Source organism: Sapajus apella, unplaced genomic scaffold (genome assembly GCF_009761245.1).
Source record: "Sapajus apella isolate SASKATOON/1434 unplaced genomic scaffold, GSC_monkey_1.0 scaffold184, whole genome shotgun sequence".
In the NCBI taxonomy this organism is placed as follows: domain Eukaryota; kingdom Metazoa; phylum Chordata; class Mammalia; order Primates; family Cebidae; genus Sapajus; species Sapajus apella.
The window spans coordinates 471,024-493,528 of NW_022437124.1; the positions used below are offsets into that span (position 1 = coordinate 471,024).

At 38.7% G+C, this 22,505-nt stretch overlaps 1 protein-coding gene across 8 annotated transcripts; it reads left to right on the forward strand.

Annotated features, from left to right (window-relative positions):
* Positions 1–1,604: 1,604 nt before the first annotated feature.
* Positions 1,605–21,735, forward strand: SLC17A2 (solute carrier family 17 member 2). Of its 8 annotated transcripts, XM_032268632.1 has the most exons (13): positions 1,613–1,822; positions 2,012–2,085; positions 6,832–6,942; positions 8,804–9,015; positions 11,532–11,765; positions 11,851–11,938; positions 14,332–14,418; positions 16,127–16,245; positions 16,368–16,529; positions 17,029–17,161; positions 17,251–17,398; positions 18,202–18,292; positions 19,384–21,735. In XM_032268632.1, the coding sequence occupies exons 3-13, from the start codon at positions 6,915–6,917 to the stop codon at positions 19,540–19,542; spliced, it is 1,461 nt and encodes a 486-aa protein (XP_032124523.1). In that variant the 5' UTR covers positions 1,613–1,822; positions 2,012–2,085; positions 6,832–6,914; the 3' UTR covers positions 19,543–21,735. The 8 variants fall into 8 exon arrangements, with proteins under 8 accessions (XP_032124529.1, XP_032124527.1, XP_032124524.1 ...); XM_032268631.1 differs by having other exon boundaries at positions 1,613–2,085; XM_032268630.1 differs by lacking the exon at positions 2,012–2,085.
* Positions 21,736–22,505: the final 770 nt, after the last annotated feature.

The window sequence follows — 22,505 nt, forward strand, 5'->3', positions numbered from 1 at the left end:
GTAAAAGGCCCTCATGACCTGGTCCTGCTGACCTCTTCCCCAGACTTCCCTTTACTACCTAAGTTGAGATTTTTGGTTTGGTTGCTTTGTGTTTTCCTAAAATAAAAATAGGTTTTTGCTTTTTATGATTATCCAGTAAATAAATGCTATTCGTATGAAACTTTAAACAATACAAAAGAAACCCAAGGAAAAAACTCAGATTCAGCTAAAAATCCTGTGCCCATACACACACATACATGTATGTATATACATATGCACATACAGACAAAAATGTATCTATGTATATTCACACATGTGTACATACACATACATATAATTTTACATCCATAGTCTATAAATGCTGCTTTTTTTGTGGTCACCTTTTAGCTAAGTCTTATATTTTATTTATTTATTTTTTTTGAGACAGAGTTTTGGTCTCATTGCCCAGGCTAGGTTTCAGTGGTGCGATCTCAGCTCACTGTAACCTCTGTCTCCCTGGTTCAAGTGGTTCTCCTGCCTCAGTCTCCAGAGTAGCTGGTACTACAGGTGTGTGCCACCATGCACAGCTAATTTTTGTATCTTTTTATAGAAATGAGGTTTCACCATGTTGGCCAGGCTGAACTCAAACTCCTGACCTCAGGTGATCTGCCTGTCTCAGACTCCCAAAGTGCTGGGATTACAGGTGTTGAGCCACTGTGCCCGGCCAAGTCTTATACATTTTTTACCACCAAACTGTTTACCCAAACCTGATAACCCAAGACAACAACTAGTCTGGCTCATATACTTCTATATAAATGAAGATGCAAATATATAGAATTATCTTGATAAACATTCAGAAAAACATGGAGTCCCTTTATATGTACTTTCTATCTGCCTTACTCATTTAAAAATGTATTACATTATATACAAGCATCCAAGTCAAATGTGATAGATGTGACTTGTTCCTTTTAACTACTTGTTATTTTTCTGCAGTGACTATGTATGTATCACAATGTACCCAGTCTTCCATTGATGAAAATTTAGGCTATTTCGTTTGTCTTCCATTTTTCCTTCTTCCACTTGGATTTTCACTTAGTGTGTTTATTAATTTAGGAAGAATCAATATTTTTATGGTATCACTTCTCCCATTCAAGAATACAGTATGTGGTATGGTAGAGAAAAGTAGAGTACTTAGTTCAATTTAGCCAGATCTTGTTTTATGCCCTTTAATAAAATTCTATTATTTTTCTGTCTTTGAGTCACATTTTCCTTGTTCATATAATTCCTAAAAAATGTATAGCTTTCATTCTTAGGGAACATAAAAAAAAACAAAACAAAACAAAAAAAACTTCTATTTCTATTCTTGGCTAGTTAATTCTACTGGGAAAAGAAACTGATTTAAACAATTTATCTTTTTAGTCAGCTCACCAAATTTCCTTTATACCTTTGTACTTTAGTCCCCAGTCATGTTGAACACTTCTAATTCCTCACACCAAGCATCAACGGTTTTGCTTTTCCTGGAAGGTCCTTCTCCTACATTACTGACTTATCCATGCCATACATGAATACTGGCACAGCCCTGTTCTACCCAGGAAGCCTTCCCCTGATATACACGGTGACATCTTTTGAGATACTCTATCAGTGAGAACTTGAAAATGAAGTTAAAAATTAAGCGGCAAAACCAAACCTAGGCTTTCTGAGAAAGTGGGGCCATAGCTGGTGCTGTCTGACTGCCACGTGGCTTATTATTTATCCCTGTGAAACTCTGCAAAAGTATTTGAAAGGGAAGAAGGAACAGAAAGCTCCCTCCTTTTTCAAGTTAGCCTTATAGTCTAGGGCTTAAAATACTGGTTTAATGCTGAAGGTAAGTGCTTTTCTTCTTTTTGGGTAGGAGGATAATTACTAACTTATCAGAGGTACATTAAGGGAAGGGAACAGTTTTAGGAGAAGTCAGAGAAAAAACATTAACAGCAACGTAAGGATCACCATCTGGTAATATTTCCTAATTCCAAAATGAAGAGACTTTCTAAAAAAGATAACTGATTCAATCAAGACCCTAGGGCAAGGCTTGAGAAAACACTGGTACCAATGGACGCCATGGACAATGGTCATTTCTTCACGGACTCTGTGAGTATTAACTGTAATGCTGTGGTTAGTTGGACTGGGTTTGGCTGTGGAATGAAAAACTGATCAGAACTGACAAGATTTCTGTTCAGGGCTGTGGTTAATGAGTCTTTTCAGACTTCTATACTAATTTGAAATAGTCTCTTAGGAAAAGGAAAATATGACCGGGTGCAGTGGCTCATGCCTGTAATCACAGCACTTTGGGAGGCTAAGGCAGGCAGATCACTTGAGGTCAGGAGTTTGAGACCAGCCTGGGCAACATGGAGAGACCTGTCTCCACTAAAACTACAAAAATTAGCTTGGTATAGTGGCACACGTGTGCAGTCCCAACTACTCAGGAGGCTGAGGCAGAAGAATCATTTGAACCCAGGAGGCAGAGATTGCAGTAGTCAAGATCGTGCCACTGCACTGCAGCTTGGGAAACAGAATAAGACTCTGTCTCAAAAAAATTAATAATAATAAGAAGAAGAAGAAGAAGAAAAGGATAACATGACCAAAGTTATGAATAAGACTGAAGGCAAGAAAATTGTATGCTTGTAGAGGTTGCCTAGCTTGTTGCCCTCATTGTACAGCTAAGAAAAGGTACCCAGAGACATTGTGGTCATCATCTGTTTGTGCTATGATGGTAAGCCAGAGGGAAAAAGACTAAGTGATGGTGCCATCTCTCAACCTATCCAGGGAAAAACTTGATTAAAAGCACTGTTAGACTCAGTTTGGCCTGGAAGACACAGCTCAGGAGGGAAGGTGCAGGCACTCTTGCGTATCTCCTGACGAGCCGGGAGCCCCCCTTACAGGCAGGGCTTCAACTGCACCTTAGTTTTGGCATAACTCTGCCTTCTAGAATTGCCCACCATTGGTTCTTGGTACACTTTTTCTTTTTTCCTGATTAAATTCATAAATTAATTGATAGCATGACATAAATGTTACACTGGAACAACCAATTTCATTTCAGAACCACTAATTTCTCAGAAAGGTAGGCAGATGATGAGAAGCACCTCCGTTTGTCTAATACTGAAGGTATTGCTTCTTCCTGTGTTTTCTGATGAACCCCTCCCTGCTCATCTTGTGGATTCCAGGCCAGAAGAATCCACTTTTAAAAAGAAGCATTTAAAACCAATTTAACAACCAATTGAAGGCACTTTTATAGAAATATATTTCATTTGCTGTAGGCCTGTACTAATGGATCTGAGAGGGCCAGACTGCCAGTATTGTGACTGTTTATTATTATTACTGTTGCTAGTATCTAGAATATTATACAACACATAATACTTTGGGATTTATGAGGCATGTCTTATACCTTTGTTTTCACTCCAAACAGCCCAGGGAAGTAGCATTATCCCAGTTCTTTCTATGAAACAGTGAAAACCCTTAGAGTTTACGAAACTTCACCTGGCTTACTCAATTTAGGAATGGCAGAGCAGAATTTAGTCCTTGAACAACCTATCAACTGCAGGTTCATGCTCTTTGATCTAGGCGTAACATGTACTCTGAGTAAACAAGGACTCTCAGCTAACAGAGATGATGCAAGTCAGGCTGGATATTAGGGAATCTAAGAGCAATCTAAGAACCATTATAATAAAATCATGAATTCTAGACTCAAAAAAAGGAAAAAAGCTATTTTTTTTGCTTATGCATATACCATAATATTTACATTATTGATTTTATCTCAAATTCAACCTGTATTGTGTCAAGTAATTTTTTAAAAAGATAACATTTTCCTTTAACTTAATTTCAATTCATTTTTCTGCATCTACTTACAACTTTGGCACTAGAATTCACAATTTTTTTATCTAGAGCTGTAGCTTTTTTAAAGGGAAAGGCTCTGACATTGTTACATGTTCTCAATTATTCGCAATTAGTCTAATAAATATTCCACTGTCTCTAAGTACGTATCAACCATGCCAATGTTTAGGCTGCATAATTTTATTAGCTTCTGTGCTTATTTTGGAAAAATATTTCTCATTACTAGGAAAGACCTCAGATTAGAATGGTTTGGTATATTAGCCTGATTTCTGCATTTGTCTCATGCAAAAGAAAATAGGAAATTAAGAACTGAAATTAGCTATTGAGACAAAATCATATAGCATTTGAAACCATAAAAGCTAAGTAGGGCTTTTCATCATTTTCCATTAGGCAGCAACAAAGAATGGGAAGGAAAACTGGAGTGATGGGTTTGTGATACAATTCCACTAATACAAAGAGCAAGAAAAAGTAGTTTTTGTGTGTGTATGTTTAATATTCAAAGCTCAACTTAAAAGTATTTTTCATCATCAAATTTCCTTCTGGAATAAATGATTAAAACTTATTTAAAATGTACAAACTCTCCTTTATAATGCCTCAAAAGGGAGCTACCCTATTGTGTTTTAAGCTTGTGCTTAAATATTATGAAAATAAAGGGGAAGCTGTAATAATAGGTAGAAAAAGGAGCAGTCTGGGCATTAGGGGACCTGGTGTGGGCTCTGTGAATCATATGGTTTCAGGCAACTTTCCAAATTTTCTGCACCCTTTTTTTAAAAAAAAATAAACAGCTGGGCCAGAGGATCTCTGAGTGTTTTTCGGCTTTCAGTGTTTGTAAGATTGGAGAAGTTGGTGGGAAAGCTTTAGGTGGAGTGTGAGTACTTGCAGCTACAGGTACAGTTAAAGAATTTGCCTTCAGGCAAGCCAATGGGATCTTGCGTAACAAATGAAACCAAATAGAAAATGGTCCAAACTCTGAGTTTGGCCACAGATGGCTCCAGCTAGGATCTGAGTGTAGAGCAGTGAGCTGAACTCCTGATATCCAGATGTTAGCAAGTCTTGGAGGCCTTCTAAGGCAGAGCAACAACTAGTATCTTTCCTGGTGCTGACCTGATCTTACTAGCAACTGGGCCCCCATTTGGATCCATTGTACAAAAAATCAAAAACAAAAAACAAACTCAAACACCCAAAATTCAAAATTTTAGACGGAGAGGCATTATTCTCAGAGATAGAGATATTTGGAAAGCAGAAAACTATACTTACCATGCTGATGGAGCCCAATTATTGTTCTTTTAAATACATTTAGCTACTTCTGAAGATAAAATGAGTATCTACTAATTGTTTTTAAAATCACTTGGTAAATAAATACAGAAAATCACAAAGAATAAAGTGACCTTCCTGTTTTGTAACCCAGAAATAGTCACCACTGTCACTTGTGGGAATCTGTTTCTATTCCTTTACGTGCATGTGCACAACAAGTCCTGCTTTGTACACTAAAGTACTAGCATTTTTCTAATGTAATTCAATATTGTTGAGAACATTTTTAAGTAGCTTCCATCACAATAATCTATCAAATTGACTTGCCAGACTGTCAATATTAGGTTAATTTATCTCTAATATGCAGTCATGAGTAATACTACAAAGGATATTTTTGGACAAAATTTTCCATCTCTATCTTTCCTTATAACGCCTCATCCTAAGGTCACAGATTATGAATATCTTTAAAAGTATGGACAAGTCTTTTAAATTTTGTGTGCAAAAGAAGTGCAAAGCCTTCAAGATGAAATACAGGTTTGATACATGTGTTTTTTTGTTTCTTTGTTTATTGAGACAGAGTCCTGCTCTGTCACCCAGGCTGGAGTACAGTGGCATGATCTTGGCTCATTGCAACCTCCGACTCTTGGGGTCAAGCAGCTCTCCTGCCTCAGCTTCCCGAGTAGCTGGGACTACAGGTACGTGCCACCATGCCTGGATAATTTTTGTATTTTTAGTAGAGACAGGGTTTCACCATGTTGGCCAGGCTGGCCTTGAACACCTGACCTCAAGTGATCCACCTGCCTCAGTTTCCTAAAGTTTTGGGATTACAGGTGTGAGCCACTGCACCCGGCCGATACATGTGTTTGTAAAGTCATAGATGCTTTGGAAGTCTTGAAGGATTTTTTAAAAATTAAAAAAGAGAAAGTCATAGAAGCTTCAATTTAGGCATGAATGCAAAACTGATTATATTCCTAGGATATGGATTGTTCCTACAAGAAACAAATGTATGTATCTCCAAAGACAGTTTGATTAGGGTACATATATTAAATTAACCATGTCAATATTTAGAGCTATGAATTCTCTTTGCCTGTCACAATAGCTGCATATACTCACAATTGTAGTAAGAAGTCCTTGTCCATTGTCATTTTCTATGTGACATAAAGACTTTGTCAGTCCAATCAAGTGTCCACATTGTGTGTAGCAAACATGATAAAAAACATTTTAAACCTTTAAATGTAATACATATTAGTATTATGCAATGTCATCCTTCATGTTCAAAGGCACATGGAACATTGTTCTGCTGGCACAGAGGGGAGAGAATCACCATCAGAATGAAAGGAAAGACTGCTCTGGAACCTTCCTCCTTAGCTCTTGAGCTTAGTTTAACTGTCCTGTGTTATGATCTGCTACAAGCAATACTGCTCCACACTTTTGCATGCTTCTCTGTGGTTTGATAAAGTACATGCAATTTTTTATTTAATTCTTCCAGCTCCACTCAGGAAGGGGCCTTATCTTTATTGAACAGAGGAGGAAATGAATGATTAGAGGATTTAGAATAGCTGTTAAGTCACACAGCTGGGACTTACAGCCAGATTTCCTTTTAACAATCCTATAACCAAAAGCATAGCAGTAGTGTACTAAAATGTAAGTTACAGAGCTGTATTGGGTCAAAATTTTTACTGATGCTAAAAGGAGGCAACATTAACAAGGGGGAATTATTTGTGTGTCATGTCTTGGATTATGCTCTTTCCATAGATAAAAGACCGTTGTGGTGAAAGAGATTCAGGGCACAGGGAAACTCCACCACAAAGTGTAGTATCATTTCCCAGAGAAGCTAAATGGACGGGAAGCCTGCCACCAGGAGAGGTAAAGCCACTGCTCTTGTTTGCGGGCTATGTTAATAAGCCAAAGCTCATTCCGACACATTTACACACCTCTGCATCACACTGCCTCTTTGTAGAGATACTCCCAGTATAACATCAGAGCCAGTTCCAGCCCCTGATCCTGTTACCTGTTGCTTTTTCCTTAGAGAGCCCCACGAAGTCATCTATTAGAAATTAAGCCAAATAATAAATCCTGGGATCTAAGGAATGGAATAAGTTTGGGGAAAGTTTTTTATTTGTTTTTGAGACAGAGTCTCGCTCTGTCGCCCAGGCTGCAGTGCTGTGGCTCGATCTCAGCTCACTGCAACCTCTGCCTCCTGGGTTCAAGCGATTCTCCTGCTTCAGCCTCTCTAGTAGCTGAGACTACAGGCACGTGCCACCACACCCGGCTAATTTTTTGTTTGTTTTTAGTAGAGACAGAGTTTCACTGTGTTAGCCAGGATGGTCTCATCTCCTGACCTTGTGATCCACTCACTTTGGCCTCCCAAAGTGTTGGGATTACAGGCACCAGCCACCATGCCCCACCTGGAAAGTCATTTTAAACCAACCTATGTATGAATCCCTACCATAATATTCTTGCCAAGTGGCTGGCTCTTTCTCCTGAGCTTGGAAACCTCCAGTAATATGGAAATAATTATTTTACAGACTACCAATCTTATCTGTGAGCTTGCTTGCCCATTACAAATTATTTCTTCCAGCTTAATTTTATCTGTGTCTTCACAGGTTTTCTCTTTGCTTCCCTTTAGTGTTCATTCTTTAAATAAGCAGAAAAAATCCAAACTATCATGCACATGAAAACCCTTTCAATATTTGTCTATTGTTGTTCTACTTTGTGGAGATGCTTTTAAAGAAAAATTTTGTCCTTGCAATATGTTAAATATCTTCCAGTACCACATCACCTACAAGTTTTGTAAAAATAGTTTTACATATTATTATTATTATTATTATTATTATTATTGAGACAGTCTTGTTCTGTCACCCAGGCTGGAGTGCAGTGACATGATCTTGGCTCGCTGCAACCTCTGCCTCCCAGGTTGAAGTGATTCTCCTGCCTTAGCCTCCCTAGTAGCTAGGATTACAGGTGTATACCACCATTCCTGGCTAATTTGTGTACTTTTAGTAGAGAAGGGGTTTCACCACTTTAGCCAGGCCAGCCTCGAACCCCTGACCTCAAGTGATCCACCGGCCTTAGCCTCCCAAAGTGCTGGGACTACAGGCGTGAGCCACTGCACCCTACCTAATTTTTTTTTTAATTGAATATATGTGAAGGCAGGGCTTAGTGACACATAGCAAAAACATTTCCAAGCAGACATTACACTAAGGAATTAATGGAAGTGCTCACTTACAGTACTATCTCTCATATATATTAAAAAATAATCCCTGTATGTGCAATATTTTAATTCAAAGGCAGCTCGTTGTGTATAAACTCTCAAGCTTTGTGATAAACAAATGTGCATAACAGATGGGACTACTGACCTACAGCCCAGATAATTTTACTGATGCTAAGAGGGTTTTGTGATTGGCTCTGCCACTGTCATCCCCATTCACTTCATTTTGGAGCAATATGACATAAATGCGTTACATTTAGGTGTTCTCATCACCTGCTTCCTACCCACCTGAAAGATGACCGTATTTGCTTTACTTGATTATAATGTCCCATATTCACTGTCTTGAAGCCAGCCAAATAATTTGACAGTGGGTTTGCAGCACTGGCTATTTTGGTGAAATAAGACAATGAGACTTCATGATGTCATCCAAAATTCTATCAGATCTAGCTGTGGGAGAAATGAAAAGAAGGGGCTTCAGTCAGGATGCTCATAGCATACTTCTGTGTTGTTCTCTAGGTCCAGATTTCTGTTCATTACGCTATGGGCTGGCTCTTATCATGCACTTCTCAAACTTCACCATGATAACCCAGCGTGTGAGTCTGAGCATTGCAATCATTGCCATGGTGAACTCCACTCAGCAGCATAGTCTATCTAATGCCTCCACTGAGGGGCCTTTTGCAGACGCCTTCAATAACTCCAGCATATCCATCAAGGAATTTGATACAAAGGTAAGTGTGTTGGAGAACAGGGCTCTTTGTTAAGAGGAAAAACTCAGTTTGAAAGGAAGGCATAGATATTGATTCTGTGATGTATAAAAGTATAAATTTCCAATGACAAACTAAAACTGACTGGAATTATTTTTCTCTGAGACATTGCTACCTCTATAATAAAAATAAGATTTCATTGAGAGTATTATAAGATGGGGGACCTGTAGGGGGAAAATGTGAAAAATTTGAAAATGGAATAGATTATGTGATATCTTCGATGAAAAGCTAGGTATTACCTAGGCACATTCTTATAGGTTACTCAATTCTATTCAGGTCTCTGCCTGTTTTATTGTTTTTGGGCAATTTTATAACCCTGTAAATTCTATATAACAAACAGAAATGCAAATGATTCTTGTCCATAGCTTTGCTAATAAATTTTGCCAAGAGAAAAATCAGTTAAGACTTTTTGCTACTCACTGTCCAGCTGAATCAGCCAACTTTGCTGTTTGTTTATTTATTTTTTGAGACGGTCTTGCTTTGTCATTCAGGCAAGAGTACACTGGCGTGATCTTGGCTCACTGCAGCCTCTGCCTCCTGGGTTCAAGCAATTTTCCTATCTCAGACTCTGGAGTAGCTGGGACTACAGGTGCAGGCCACCACAGCCGGCTAATTTTTGTACTTTTAGTAGAGACAGGGTCTCACCAGGCTGGTCTTGAACTCCTGACCTCAGGTGATCTGCCCACCTCAGCCTCTCAAAGTATTGGGATAACAGGCATGAGCCACCATGCCAGGCCCTGCTGTATATTTAAAATCTATTTCAGCACTGCTACCTGCTTGTGTTATGTGCGGTTCTTTGAATTTTCCTTTGAACCAGTTATAACATCTTACTTAATCCTTCCATTAGTCAATGAGTTAAATAAAATCTTTGTCATATGCTTATTTTACATTTATATGAGAACCATGATTATACCCAATTTAAAAAATTATCCTTTAAGGCCGGGCGCGGTGGCTCACGCCTGTAATCCCAGCACTTTGGGAGGCCGAGGCGGGTGGATCACGAGGTCAAGAGATCGAGACCATCCTGGTCAACATGGTGAAACCCCGTCTCTACTAAAAACTACAAAAAATTAGCTGGGCATGGTGGCGCGTGCCTGTAATCCCAGCTACTCAGGAGGCTGAGGCAGGAGAATTGCCTGAACCCAGAAGGCGGAGGTTGTGGTGAGCCGAGATCGCGCCATTGCACTCCATCCTGGGTAACAAGAGCGAAACCCCATCTCAAAAAAAAAAAAAAAAATTATCCTTTAAATTATCTTTTACTGTACATTTCCAATGTCATCCCTATAACTCATGATTAATGATTTTATTACATTGGACCCAGCTTATTTACCATGAGTACATAAATGTATTGCCTTCAGTCTTTCCTCCATTGTCCCATCTACACATTCACACTGAGCAGATTCACTACTCGGGACACACCTTCAAGTTGCCAAACATGCAGTGTTCGCTGAACTTGCTGTGTTCCTCCAGAACTTGGTCCTATTTCTCAGCACACTCACACCTGCTATCAATGACTCAGGGGAAGTTTTGCTCTGAGCAAGCCAGAGACCCTGTTAGTTTCTCCCAAATGTTTCAAGTTCACTTTTGCTATTTATTCCGATGAGATAAAATTTTCCTTTTTGCCTTTCTGCAAATCATAGTCATTTTTCAAGGGATAGCTGAAGTATTGCTTCCTTTGTGGGACCTTCCCAAATTATTGTTTTCTCCTCTCAAAGTTCCTGTTTTATTTATATTTATCCTCAAATCTTAGAAATCTTAATTCTCAGATGAATCACATACCTTGTATTATTTATAGTTTGTTTAAGTGGGTAAAATATTTCATATTTTATATTCTTTGGCTCTCTAGAGCATGATGCCAGATAATTAGGTGGGTTATTGCATGATGCCTAAAATGTATTTATTTTTAGGTAAATATTTAGGTATAATTTATATAATCATTTAGGCATTTAAGGTAGTTATTTTAAAATAATTCAATTATTTATTCAGTTATATCAGAAGAATGTGATTTTATTCACTTATGTGTTTCAGGAAGTCAGTTCAGCCAAGGGAGACCATAATTCCCAAACTTGATTTTTATTTTTAATTAGGGACTAATTTTGGTAAGAGTTCAGTAAAGTTTTGTGTGTGTTTTTAAAATTCTTTGATATGAGAGTCAACTTGTTACCCAACGTTTACTACAAGCAAAACAGTTGGAGGAAGCACTCTCACAGATGAAATATCTCTCAATGTTTTCTTCCATTTACTTGTATTAATCATCTATATGATCATTTTCTTTACCTCTTTTCTTCATTTGTTCTGTTTTCCTAAGACAAATTAGGGGTATAATTGCTATAATTGTTTGGAAAGGTAGGTAGAATATAGAGAAAAACTAAAATCGATATTTTATAGCAGGGTCTCACCAACCTCAAGCTACTCTGACTGTTAAGCGGATTTTCATAATAGGACTTCTTGACAAAAAGTTTTCCTATCTTTATCCCCAGGCCACTGTGTATCAATGGAGCCCAGAAACTCAGGGTATCATCTTTAGCTCCATCAACTATGGGATAATACTGACTCTGATCCCAAGTGGATATTTAGCAGGGATATTTGGAGCAAAACAAATGCTTGGTGCTGGTTTGCTGATCTCTTCCCTTCTCACCCTCTTCACACCACTGGCTGCTGACTTTGGAGTGATTTTGGTCATTGTGGTTCGGACAGTCCAGGGCATGGCCCAGGTATCCAGATACTTTCTCCTTCTGGGTGGGATCCAGATTCCTGAATTCTACAAAATATCAGAGGTCTTAATGATTTTCATTTCAGGGAATGGCATGGACAGGTCAGTTTACAATTTGGGCAAAGTGGGCTCCTCCACTTGAACGAAGCAAACTCACTACCATTGCGGGATCAGGTAAGTGTGCACATGTGGGTCACAGCTTTGTAATCTGTTCCATCCTACTGTGTCTTATCTTCTATGAACCAAATGGTTTGGGGGAGAGGGAGAAAAAGCACTACAGTACTGAAAAATTCAACAATAGGAGACAGTTGCATAACAAATATGAAAGGTGCATCTGTACAGTAAAGACATTGAGGCTTAGAAGTAGAAAAAACCATTGTGAGCTAGGTTTCAGCTCAGAAAAGCCTTAGTAGTCAGAAAAGCCTTGTAGGAGAAAGTTTAAACCATTCAGAATTACGTAAACGGAAAAAGATCAAGTAAACGATACATACACCATCTTAGCAACAATGTTGTAGGGAGTATTAAGGCTACCACAGCTCAAAGTGGTAAGGAAAGAAATCAGGCTGGAATAGTTTGAAGCGTCTGCATTATTCTAACCTCTTTACTATTCTATTGGGAGCTAATTCTCCCAATAACACTCTCATGTAAGTAGAATTTTTTTTTTTTCTTTGAGACGGAGTCTTGCTGTTGTAGCCCAGGCTGGAGTGCAGTGGCACCATCTCAGCTCACTGCAACTTTCGCTTCCCATATTCGAGCTATTCTCCTGCCTCATCCTCCTGAGTAGCTGGGATTACAGGCACCCGCCATCACACCCAGCTAATTTTTGAACTTTTAGTAGAGACGAGGTTTCACCATGTTGGCCAGGCTGGTCTTGAACTCCTGACCTCTGGTGATCCACCCGTTTCAGCCTGCCAAAGTTCTGGGATTACCGACGTGAGCCACCATGCCCAGTGTATCATTTTAAACTCTTATTTTACAGAAAGGGGAGTTAAGGAAGGCGGAGATTAAGTAAATTGTCCAAATACAAATCGCCAGCAGGTGGTAGGTCTGAGATTTAAGCCCATGCGGATTTTAGCCCCAGAGCAGACACTCTCAATCACTATGCTAGACTGCCTCTCGACAGTACGTGATCCTCCTAAGGCCTCTACAGCTTTATCATTGCTGTTCTCCTCAGCCTGTAGTGCTGCGAGCATATACTCAGAAGAGCAGAACTAAGATTCCATCTAGCTTCTCGTTCCTAGGTCGACTACACAGCGGCATCCAGCAGACTTTTACCTTAAACAACCCTTCTACTTACTTGCCTCCTTCCATCATAGTTGTCACCACCTCCTCTATTTGCAAATACTATCTGCTGATCTCTCTCTTCCAGCTTGGTTTCTTTCAAACTTCTTCTCACCAAAACCAAGTTATCTTTCTAAAATAAAGATGGGGCATTTTTACTCACCTGCTTGAGAATCTTCCATGTGTTCCTTCATGTTTACAGAGTAAAGACCCACTCTTTAGTGAATGGGCACAAAAGTGCTCAGCCATCTGGCCTCAACATTGATCCACTCGACTCCCCTGTGCAACCATGGCCCTAGTGGCCCCAGACACTGGCGGCTCCCCACATAGATCTGCACTGCACTTCCCTCTGGCTCTGCTCCCACTGGTTGATATGCCTGGAAAATTCTTTGACCCTGTTCCTTGTGCCAAAATTCCACTTATCCTATTGCTTTGATCATGTAAAAACTTCCTAAATCTTATAATTATTATCAATTTATCCTCAGATATGCTTCCACGCATATTGTAATTTTATTATCACATTTATATTTTACATATTTTTTTTCAAACTGCAGGTTGGGACCCATTAGTGAGTCATGAAACCCACTGAGCAGGTTAAAATCATTAATTTAAAAAATGAATAGAATAGTATAGAAATTGTTGGAGTGCATTGCACATGGTAAAGTTAAATATTGATTCATGAAACCATTGTTTAAGGCATATGCATGTGGTTGTATGTACAAGTGTTTATGTATATTGGTGTGTGTGTTATTTTACTCTGTAAAATGCATTTCTAACTATGGGTCTCTGTCAATTACATTTCTTGTGTTTTAATGTAGACTCCAAAGCCTAAATGGCATTTCACTAGTGGCAATCAATTTTATTCACATTTTTCTCTCCAATTGGACCAGAAGCTCCTTGAGGGCAGGGAATATATCTTATGGATTTTTATAAGTCTTTAATTTCCTGCCCCAGCCTCATATTAGATCATGCAAGAATGCAACTATAATCACAAAAAAGTATTAATGGGTTCTGATAGCAGAGAGTTGCTGTGTCAAACTGAGGGATTTAGATTTGGTCACATTGGTGTTGAGGAGCCATTGAAGAATCAGGGGGCATGTTACTATTAATTAATTGTAATTATATAATATTACTTTATTGGGGAAAATCTGTGGGAAGAAAAATAAATATTCTCATTGCCCAATAATTCTAAGTCTGCCACCTCACTGTTGGGACAATGTTTAGGGAGGCCATGAAGTCTCAGCCTTTGCTATTTTTATAAGTATTTTTCTCTGTCTTCCCTTTAGGGTCAGCATTTGGATCCTTCATCATCCTCTGTGTGGGGGGACTAATCTCACAGGTCTTGGGCTGGCCTTTTATCTTCTACATCTTTGGTGAGTCACTGTCTCTTAAATCCTAACACGTCCGTTTCCTGAGCATCCATTTTGGCACCTACATCACCCACATTCTTCCTATAGGAAAGAAAATGTCCTTTATCAAATGGAAGATGATAAAAAATGTCAACAGTTGCTATCATTTTTAATGTAATCACACAACTCGATTAACACCTTTCTGGTAGTTCTGGAAAGCCACATGCACAGGGTGGAGGAGTTGACTATTCACATGGCACTGACTTGTGATGCAGTCTTGTCCTTCCATATCGAGCATCTTCTGCAGAATCTCTACCACCACATCTGCAGTGCCTGGTCTAGTCACTATATGCAGTTAAGATGCCAAAGATAGTGAAGTACCTCTTCAGTGTGTCTTCATATTTCATTATAATTATTATTTCTGCCCAAGATGCCTTTAACCTGTTCTTTACCAAGTGAATCTTGCAAAGCTCAATTCAAATGTCCCCATGGGCCCTTCCAGGGCTTACTCTATCAGATTCAGGCATTCTCTCCTGTATAATCTTTACTGGTATTTCCTCTCTAGGTTATGTTGGTGTGAAATTATTTCTTTCTCCTTTTCTTTCTACTGGACTGTGAAATGCTTGATGCAAGAAATCCATTCTATAATGTTTTCATCACTTGGGTGTCATCACAATGCCTGATTTTTAGCTTTAAAGTAAAAGAATCAATGAATCTAGTAATTAGGGGAATTTAAAGAAAATTAGTCCTCAGAACCTTTAAACATAGAATATTCTTTAAATAACAAATTCCAGCAATGAGACAATATTCTATAGTTGACTTCGTTGTTAGAGCCAAATGGTGTCATTAAATATAGTCCTGGCTGGAATGGCTTTCTCTTTAATGATGCTAATTATTTTGGTTTATACATGTTAACCAGGTATTTTACAGAAATATTTGTTTTGGGAATCCATAATGGATGTATGGCTTGAATACAAATAACACTGTCTCTGTAAGTGCATTGGACACTTTTCCCTGTCACATGATTACATGGAAGGTTGTTTCATGTATGTATGACTGCAGTCCTGACTATTCAGGTCTTCCAAAACAAGACAACTTTGTGTGCATTAAGAAGTTGCTGCTTTGGCCAGGCGCAGTGCCTCATACCTATAATCCCAGCCATGGGATTTTGGGAGGTCGAGGCGGGCAGATCACCTGAGGTCAGGAGTTCGAGGCCAGCCTGACAAACATGGAGAAACCCTGTCTCTACTAAAAATATAAAATTAGCCGGGCATGCTGGCACACGCCTATAATCTCGGTTACCCGGGAGGCTGAGGCAGGAGAATTGCTTGAACCCGGGAGGCGGAGGTTGCAGTGAGCTGAGATGGTGCCATTGCACTCCAGCCTGGGCAATAAGTGTGAAACTCCATTTCGGGAAAAAAAAAAAAAAAGTTGCTGTTTAAATACATAACATTATAATCATTGGAGGCTTTAAAGTGATTAAGCAGCTATGCAATGCCATATTCATGTTATCTCCAAAAAGCTCTGACATTGACAAATGGTGACTTTGTCTTTGAGAAGTAGCATCTAAAAAGCTTTAACAGGTTTGCAGGATTGAAAGAAAGAATGGGAACATTCAGCTCCTATGGTAGAATAAGCATTAATTGATTAGTGTGTAGAAGGGAGAGGCATGCCACTCTCTTCCCCCAGTAAACAAATCTACCTAAAAACTAATTTTATCCCTTCTTCCCAGGTAGCACTGGCTGTATATGCTGTCTCCTATGGTTCACAGTGATTTATGATGACCCCATGCAGCACCCGTGCATAAGTGTTAGGGAAAAGGAGCACATCATGTCCTCACTGCCTCAGCAGGTACAGTGCATGCCTTGAACCTGTGGCCCATGCAGAGATCTCTAGGGCAGAATGTGGATCTCCTCCGAGAGACACCATCTAGGCTGTTCTAATATTCATGTTGATTAGATATTTCTTTTCAGCCCAGTTCTCCTAGACGAGCTGTCCCCATAAAGGCAATGGTCACATGCCTACCACTTTGGGCCATTTTCATGGGTTTTTTCAGCCATTTCTGGTTATGCACCATCATCCTAACATACCTACCAACGTACATCAGTACTCTGCTCCACGTTAACATCAGAGATGTGAGTTTACTTCCTATACTTCTATGAAAATGATAATGGTAATAAGGAGAAACAGTTCTGTGTTACCTATTACATTCCGGTTTTACATATAACCGTTAATTTAACCTTCACAATGACCTTGAGAGAGGCATTGTTATGATTCCCTTTTCACAGATGTGGAAACGTCACATTTTGAGGTGAGAAAACTTGCCCAGGGTTGACAATACTATGGGGTAGAGCTGCTGCAGCATCTGTATTCTTAACCACTATGCTGTACTGCCACACCAGCTGATTCCAAAGCTTCTTTTAGAAATTAATATTGCTTTTCTCTGGAGCCCAGAGTGATGCAGCTGCTGGCCCTCTTATCTGAAACGGTGTCCTTATAGTGTGAAAAAGGATGCCAGTTTCTCCCCAAACAACCCAGAATACCATGGGGGTAGGTTAATGGCTGGTCTGTATGACCAATAAATTTTGGTGCTAACGTCTCCATAACTACCCTGTATAACTTTCCTTTCTTCAGAGTGGAGTTCTGTCCTCCCTGCCTTTTATTGCTGCTGCAAGCTGTACAATTCTAGGAGGTCAGTTGGCAGATTTCCTTTTGTCCAGGAATCTTCTCAGGTTGATCACCGTGCGAAAGCTCTTTTCATCTCTAGGTAAGGATAGGCGTGTGGGCTCATTTAACCAATCCTTTTTTGGCACATGGTCTCAGAGGTTTCCCTAACAACATATCCTCATTGCCCAGGACTCCTCCTTCCATCAGTTTGTGCTGTGGCCCTGCCCTTCGTGGCCTCCAGTTATGTGATAACCATTATTTTGCTGATACTTATTCCTGGGACCAGTAACCTATGTGACTCAGGGTTTATCATCAACACCTTAGATATCGCTCCAAGGTAAGAGCTCTACCTGTTTTTCCCCTCCTTCAGACCCCTCCAGAGGTGTTAGACCTCAGTTGTCACCATGAAACTCTTTGATATTACTGACATGCACTAATGGCAGAATGACAAATAACTACAAAAGTCTGTCTGTGGCCATTTTTAGAACAACAAATGTGGCATTTTTAGGACAACAATTTCCAATCTTGCCCAGTAATCATTTCTGTAAAAAGCTTCCCAAGCTTCCCTAACAGAGATTGAACTGTGTATGCTGGGAAAAGGCCCACACACACGTGATTTGGAAAAGTTTCCATGGTGTTAATCATCTTAGCTACCACATATATATACAGTCACCATAAATCAGCTCCTGTGCCAAAGACTTGCCATATATCAACACATCTAATCCTCACAGTTACATTACATAGATCCTATTATTATTCCCATTTTATAAGGGAGAAGGTTGAGGCACAGGGAGGTGTGATGATGGTTATGGTTATATAAAGGCAGAGCCAGGGTTTGGACCCAGGGTGTTTGGCTTTGGAGTCTGTGTCCTGTCCATTGCACAAACTGCCTTCTACACTGAGCAGCCAGGGTGAAGAAATTTGGTTCCCAGAGACTGCATTGCTCCCTAATTATTGACTCCAGATTGATCATTTCAGGGTTGGCAAACAGACATTGCCCTGAATGTCTTTAGGTGAATGAAAAACTGCATTAAGCAAAATGGCTTTGCCATTAGAGCTGAACTGCATTAAAGCTGAGTTGCTGCAAAGCTGTAGGTGGCTTTCTATATAAAATCATTTATAAAAATCATCTTCCCACAGATATGCAAGTTTCCTCATGGGAATCTCAAGGGGATTTGGGCTCATTGCAGGAATTGTCTCTTCCACTGCCACTGGATTCCTCATCAGTCAGGTTTGGACCAGTTTATTGAGCATCTTCAAGTGGCATGTATTGTTCTAGGTATTGGAGATACGCACTGTGCTCTCAAGGTCTGGATGGCAACACAATTATTCCATTTACATGAGCCTCTAAATTGGACATTGGTAGGTCATATTTCCCAGGGGAAGAAAAGTATAAGCTAATTTTCTCAAAATGAATAGATGTTAGATTGATTAAAATGAGCTGTTCCAGTGTAGAAGACAGCATGTATGACTTCCTAGAGGTACATGAGCATGAAGCTCTTCTTAGTTATGACCAGAATGAATTATGCATGTCAAGGAATAGCAAGAGATGAAGACAGAGGGGCAGAAGAAGAAGATCATGAAGAAAATGTTAAGACTAATTCCAATTTTTAAAAAATCACAAAATGGAAAACATAAAGTATTCTGAGACCAGTTTAAAAATAAGTTAAATGGCTGAAAAGAGATTGGCTGGGAGACATTGCAAGGAGGCTTGCTCAGTGTTTGGAAATGCAGGCTCGCGAGGAAGATGAAAAGACAGACCCAGGTGGGGATGGAAGGGCTGACAAGAACCAACTTACAGAGAGAAGCTTGGTTTTTAATACATTTCTATGTGATCAAGTTGCCAGGTTAATATTTGACTAAACTGCTAGGAATCCACTGTGACTATGATGTTGGAAATGACTCACTAGGGCTTTCTGAGGAGGGTCACACAGGGACCAAATAGAACTCATGTTGAATTGAGATGGGTTGTAGTGACAGATATCAACAGCCAAAACTCAGACAAAACAGAGAAGACACAAACATGATGCCATTTTAGGCATAATTTTAAATGAGTAGTATTATATGTTGAAATCCAAATTTTCAGAAAAATGTTAGTATAGCTTATTTTAGTTTAACGAAATAACCATTCCAACTCAGAGCCCAATGTGCCTTTTGGTCATTTTGTTTCCCATAGTTTCATAAACTTTCTTAAGTAGCTACTGCACGTTGTTCTCTATATTTCTTGTGATCAACATTGCAATATACAACTTGGAGGACTTCTAGAACTAGTGTTGAAGAAAATTGTGAGATTGATCATTATTCTGTGTTTTTTACATCTAGGATTTTGAGTCTGGTTGGAGGAATGTCTTTTTCCTGTCTGCTGCAGTCAACATGTTTGGCCTGGTCTTTTATCTCACGTTGGGACAAACAGAAATTCAGGACTGGGCCAAAGAGAGGACCTCACCCACCTCTGAGGACATAAAGTTATTTCAAATTTAAATATAGTATTGAGCATGAACTTTTTTAACATTTTTATGTTCATATTCTTGACCACAGACTCAGCAGTTGTCAACTATGGCTGTGTGTTAGTCTTCCTTGGGGAGCCTTTATAAGACTCTGATGCCTGGGACCCACTTTAGAGATTCTGAATGAATTGGTCTGGGGTAGAATCCAGATACCACTAATTTTTAGATACTCTTCAGAGGTTTCTAACATGCACCCAGGATTGACAATAGCTGGACAAACTTGAAAAGTCAATTCATGTGGCCTTTGGATTTTCCTCATTGGAAAGTACTAAATGAATAAAACTTTGCGTGAAAATGATCACTGATAAATATCTTCATGGTGCAGGGGAGGTGGTTATTGGATACAGAGAAATCTGATGGGAATTGTAGCCACATGTTGCAGATCTCAGTACCGATCGGAATTGTAAAGCTATTATCCCCAGAATTAACATTTTTATTATTTTTTTATACACTGTAAAACATGGATTATTTATTTATGTGGTTAAATTCTATGAAAACTTACATGCTAAAATAAAATAGACAATTTTATAATTATTTAGATTAGAATTATTTCCATCAGGTTAAACAGATATTTATCCTAGACCAATTGCAAAAAATAAAGGATCAGAAAATGACCAAGAAAAGGTTAAATAAATGAGGTTAACTTAGAAATCAAAGACAGAGAAAACAGAATTGAAAAGCTTGTATTGTGAGAAGAATGAATGTGAAGGAAGGCAATGTAGACATTTCCAGAAAGGATAACAGTATAGTTTAGAACATATAATGAAAATTGGAGGGAAATGACAGAGGCACTTTCAAGTAAAATGACAACTTATATGGGGGAGAAAAATACTGAAGATATAAAAAGATGAGAAAAGGTATAGAAATCTATAACATGCAAGAGAAGCTCCTTCTCAAGGAAGAAAAAGATCATTTGAACTTCTTCATGTTTTCCTTACTTTCCCAAGATACTCAGAGAGGCAACATCAACTCTAACAGGTTTTCATTTGGCTTCTAACGCTTAAAACATATACTTTAGGTTGTCTACACACACAGAGCTGATTCTGGTTTTGCCACAAAATATCCAGAGAAGAAGTTCCCACCATATTTTAAATCCTATTTAAAAACCTCTAGGACAAAAACCCTGGGCTAATTCAGCAGATGAAGAGAATCTTCTAATGCAAATCAACAGGTATTTTTGAGTAGGTGTTTTCAGAAAAACAGAGTGTCATGCCCTGAGAGTGATACTAAGATGAGCACATTGATTTTGGCTTCATGGTATTGACAACATAGAGAGGAAGGTGGGTTTGCAGAAAACCAAAAGAAGAAGAACAATAAAGAAAGACATAGTATAATAGGTCGTCAAATTATGTACAGAAAAAAGAGAAAAAAAGACCACAAAAGGGTAGAGGGCAGAGAACCCAACTAAAAAATGGGTCAATGACTTGAACAGGGACTTCATAAAAGAGAAAATGTAAGTGTCCCCTTAACATATAAAAAGATGTTAACTTCTTTAGTCATTACAGAAATGAAAAATCTACAATGAAATACCACTATAAACTTAACATAATAGATAAAATGAAAGAGGATGGAAAACAGAAAATGTTGCCAAGGGTGCGAAGCAACTGGAACTTTCATACTCTACAAATGTGAACTTTGGAAAGCTGCTCAGCAGTATCTCTTAAAGTTAAATGTACAATTACAATGACTCAGACATTTTATTTAGAAATACTCATATACAGCCATAAAACATGTACGACAATGTTCATAGGAGCACTATCTGTAATAGCTTGAACAGGAAGTTGTCTGTTAATAGAAGAATGGATAAATAAAGGATGGTCTATTTATAGAGCAATAAGAATTAACAGACCCCAATAGGTGATAGATGAATGGGTCTTATAAACACAATATTGAGTGAAGGAAGACAAAAAGCACATTATTTTAAAGGTTTATAAAATAGTTTTTAAAAACAGCTACAAACAATCTATCCCATTAAAAATCAGTAAGTGATTCCCCTTGGGCAGAGATGGGAGTCATGGTTGGATGGATGGTACTTAAGAGTGGCTGAGGTACAAGAAATATTTTCTTTCTTGACTTGGATGTGTGTTTACTTTGTGAATATTGTACATTTATGATTTGTATGCTTTTATTAATGTAGAAAATAAAACAAAAAGCAAAATCAAAGTATCATCCATTTGAGAGCTTCTCCTATGTTTGACTTAGTTTTGACCAATGGAGCAGTTGGGATGGGGTCTTGGTCCTCTGCTTTCATGTTCTCCTTGGTCATCTTCCTCCTCTTCTTTCGTTAGACCTTCCAGCATCAGAGCAGGAAGGAAGACAGTGAGGCAATCGATGCTGTCAGCTTTTGGATCAAACTGGAAGTTCTCAAACAGCAAAATAAATGAGCTCAGACTTCATAGAAATCATTAATGTAAAAGCATCATTTGCTTCCAATTGCATCAGTTGCCCCGGGCGGTAAGAACAACAATGGCTTAGCATGCCTGGGTTTTTCCAGCAGCTTCTCTGATTGATTCCTGGCAGATAACCTCCCTGTGTCATACTTTCAGGGTATCTCTCCCCATTTGATAGTTTGAGAAAGAGCTACCATTCACATTCTTAATGGCTTCAGAATAGATGCAATTGTACACTGTATGAAACATTTCGGGCTCATCTGCCCTCCCCATCCCTAAAGGATTGTTTCTAACATTAATGGTTACGAAAATTAATTCACTTTTCTCAAATAGCTTATTGTCATCTATCTGATAAGATGATCTACTTTTTTTCTTTAACTGTTAAATATGAATTATATAAATGTATTTCTTAATATTGAGCTTTTAATTGAATATTCTTTTGATGTACAGCATAATTTGATCCACTACTAGTTTAGGACTTTGGCTGATGTACTGATATATGAGATTGGCTCTGTATGCATGCATATGTTTTGTGTTATTTTTTTTA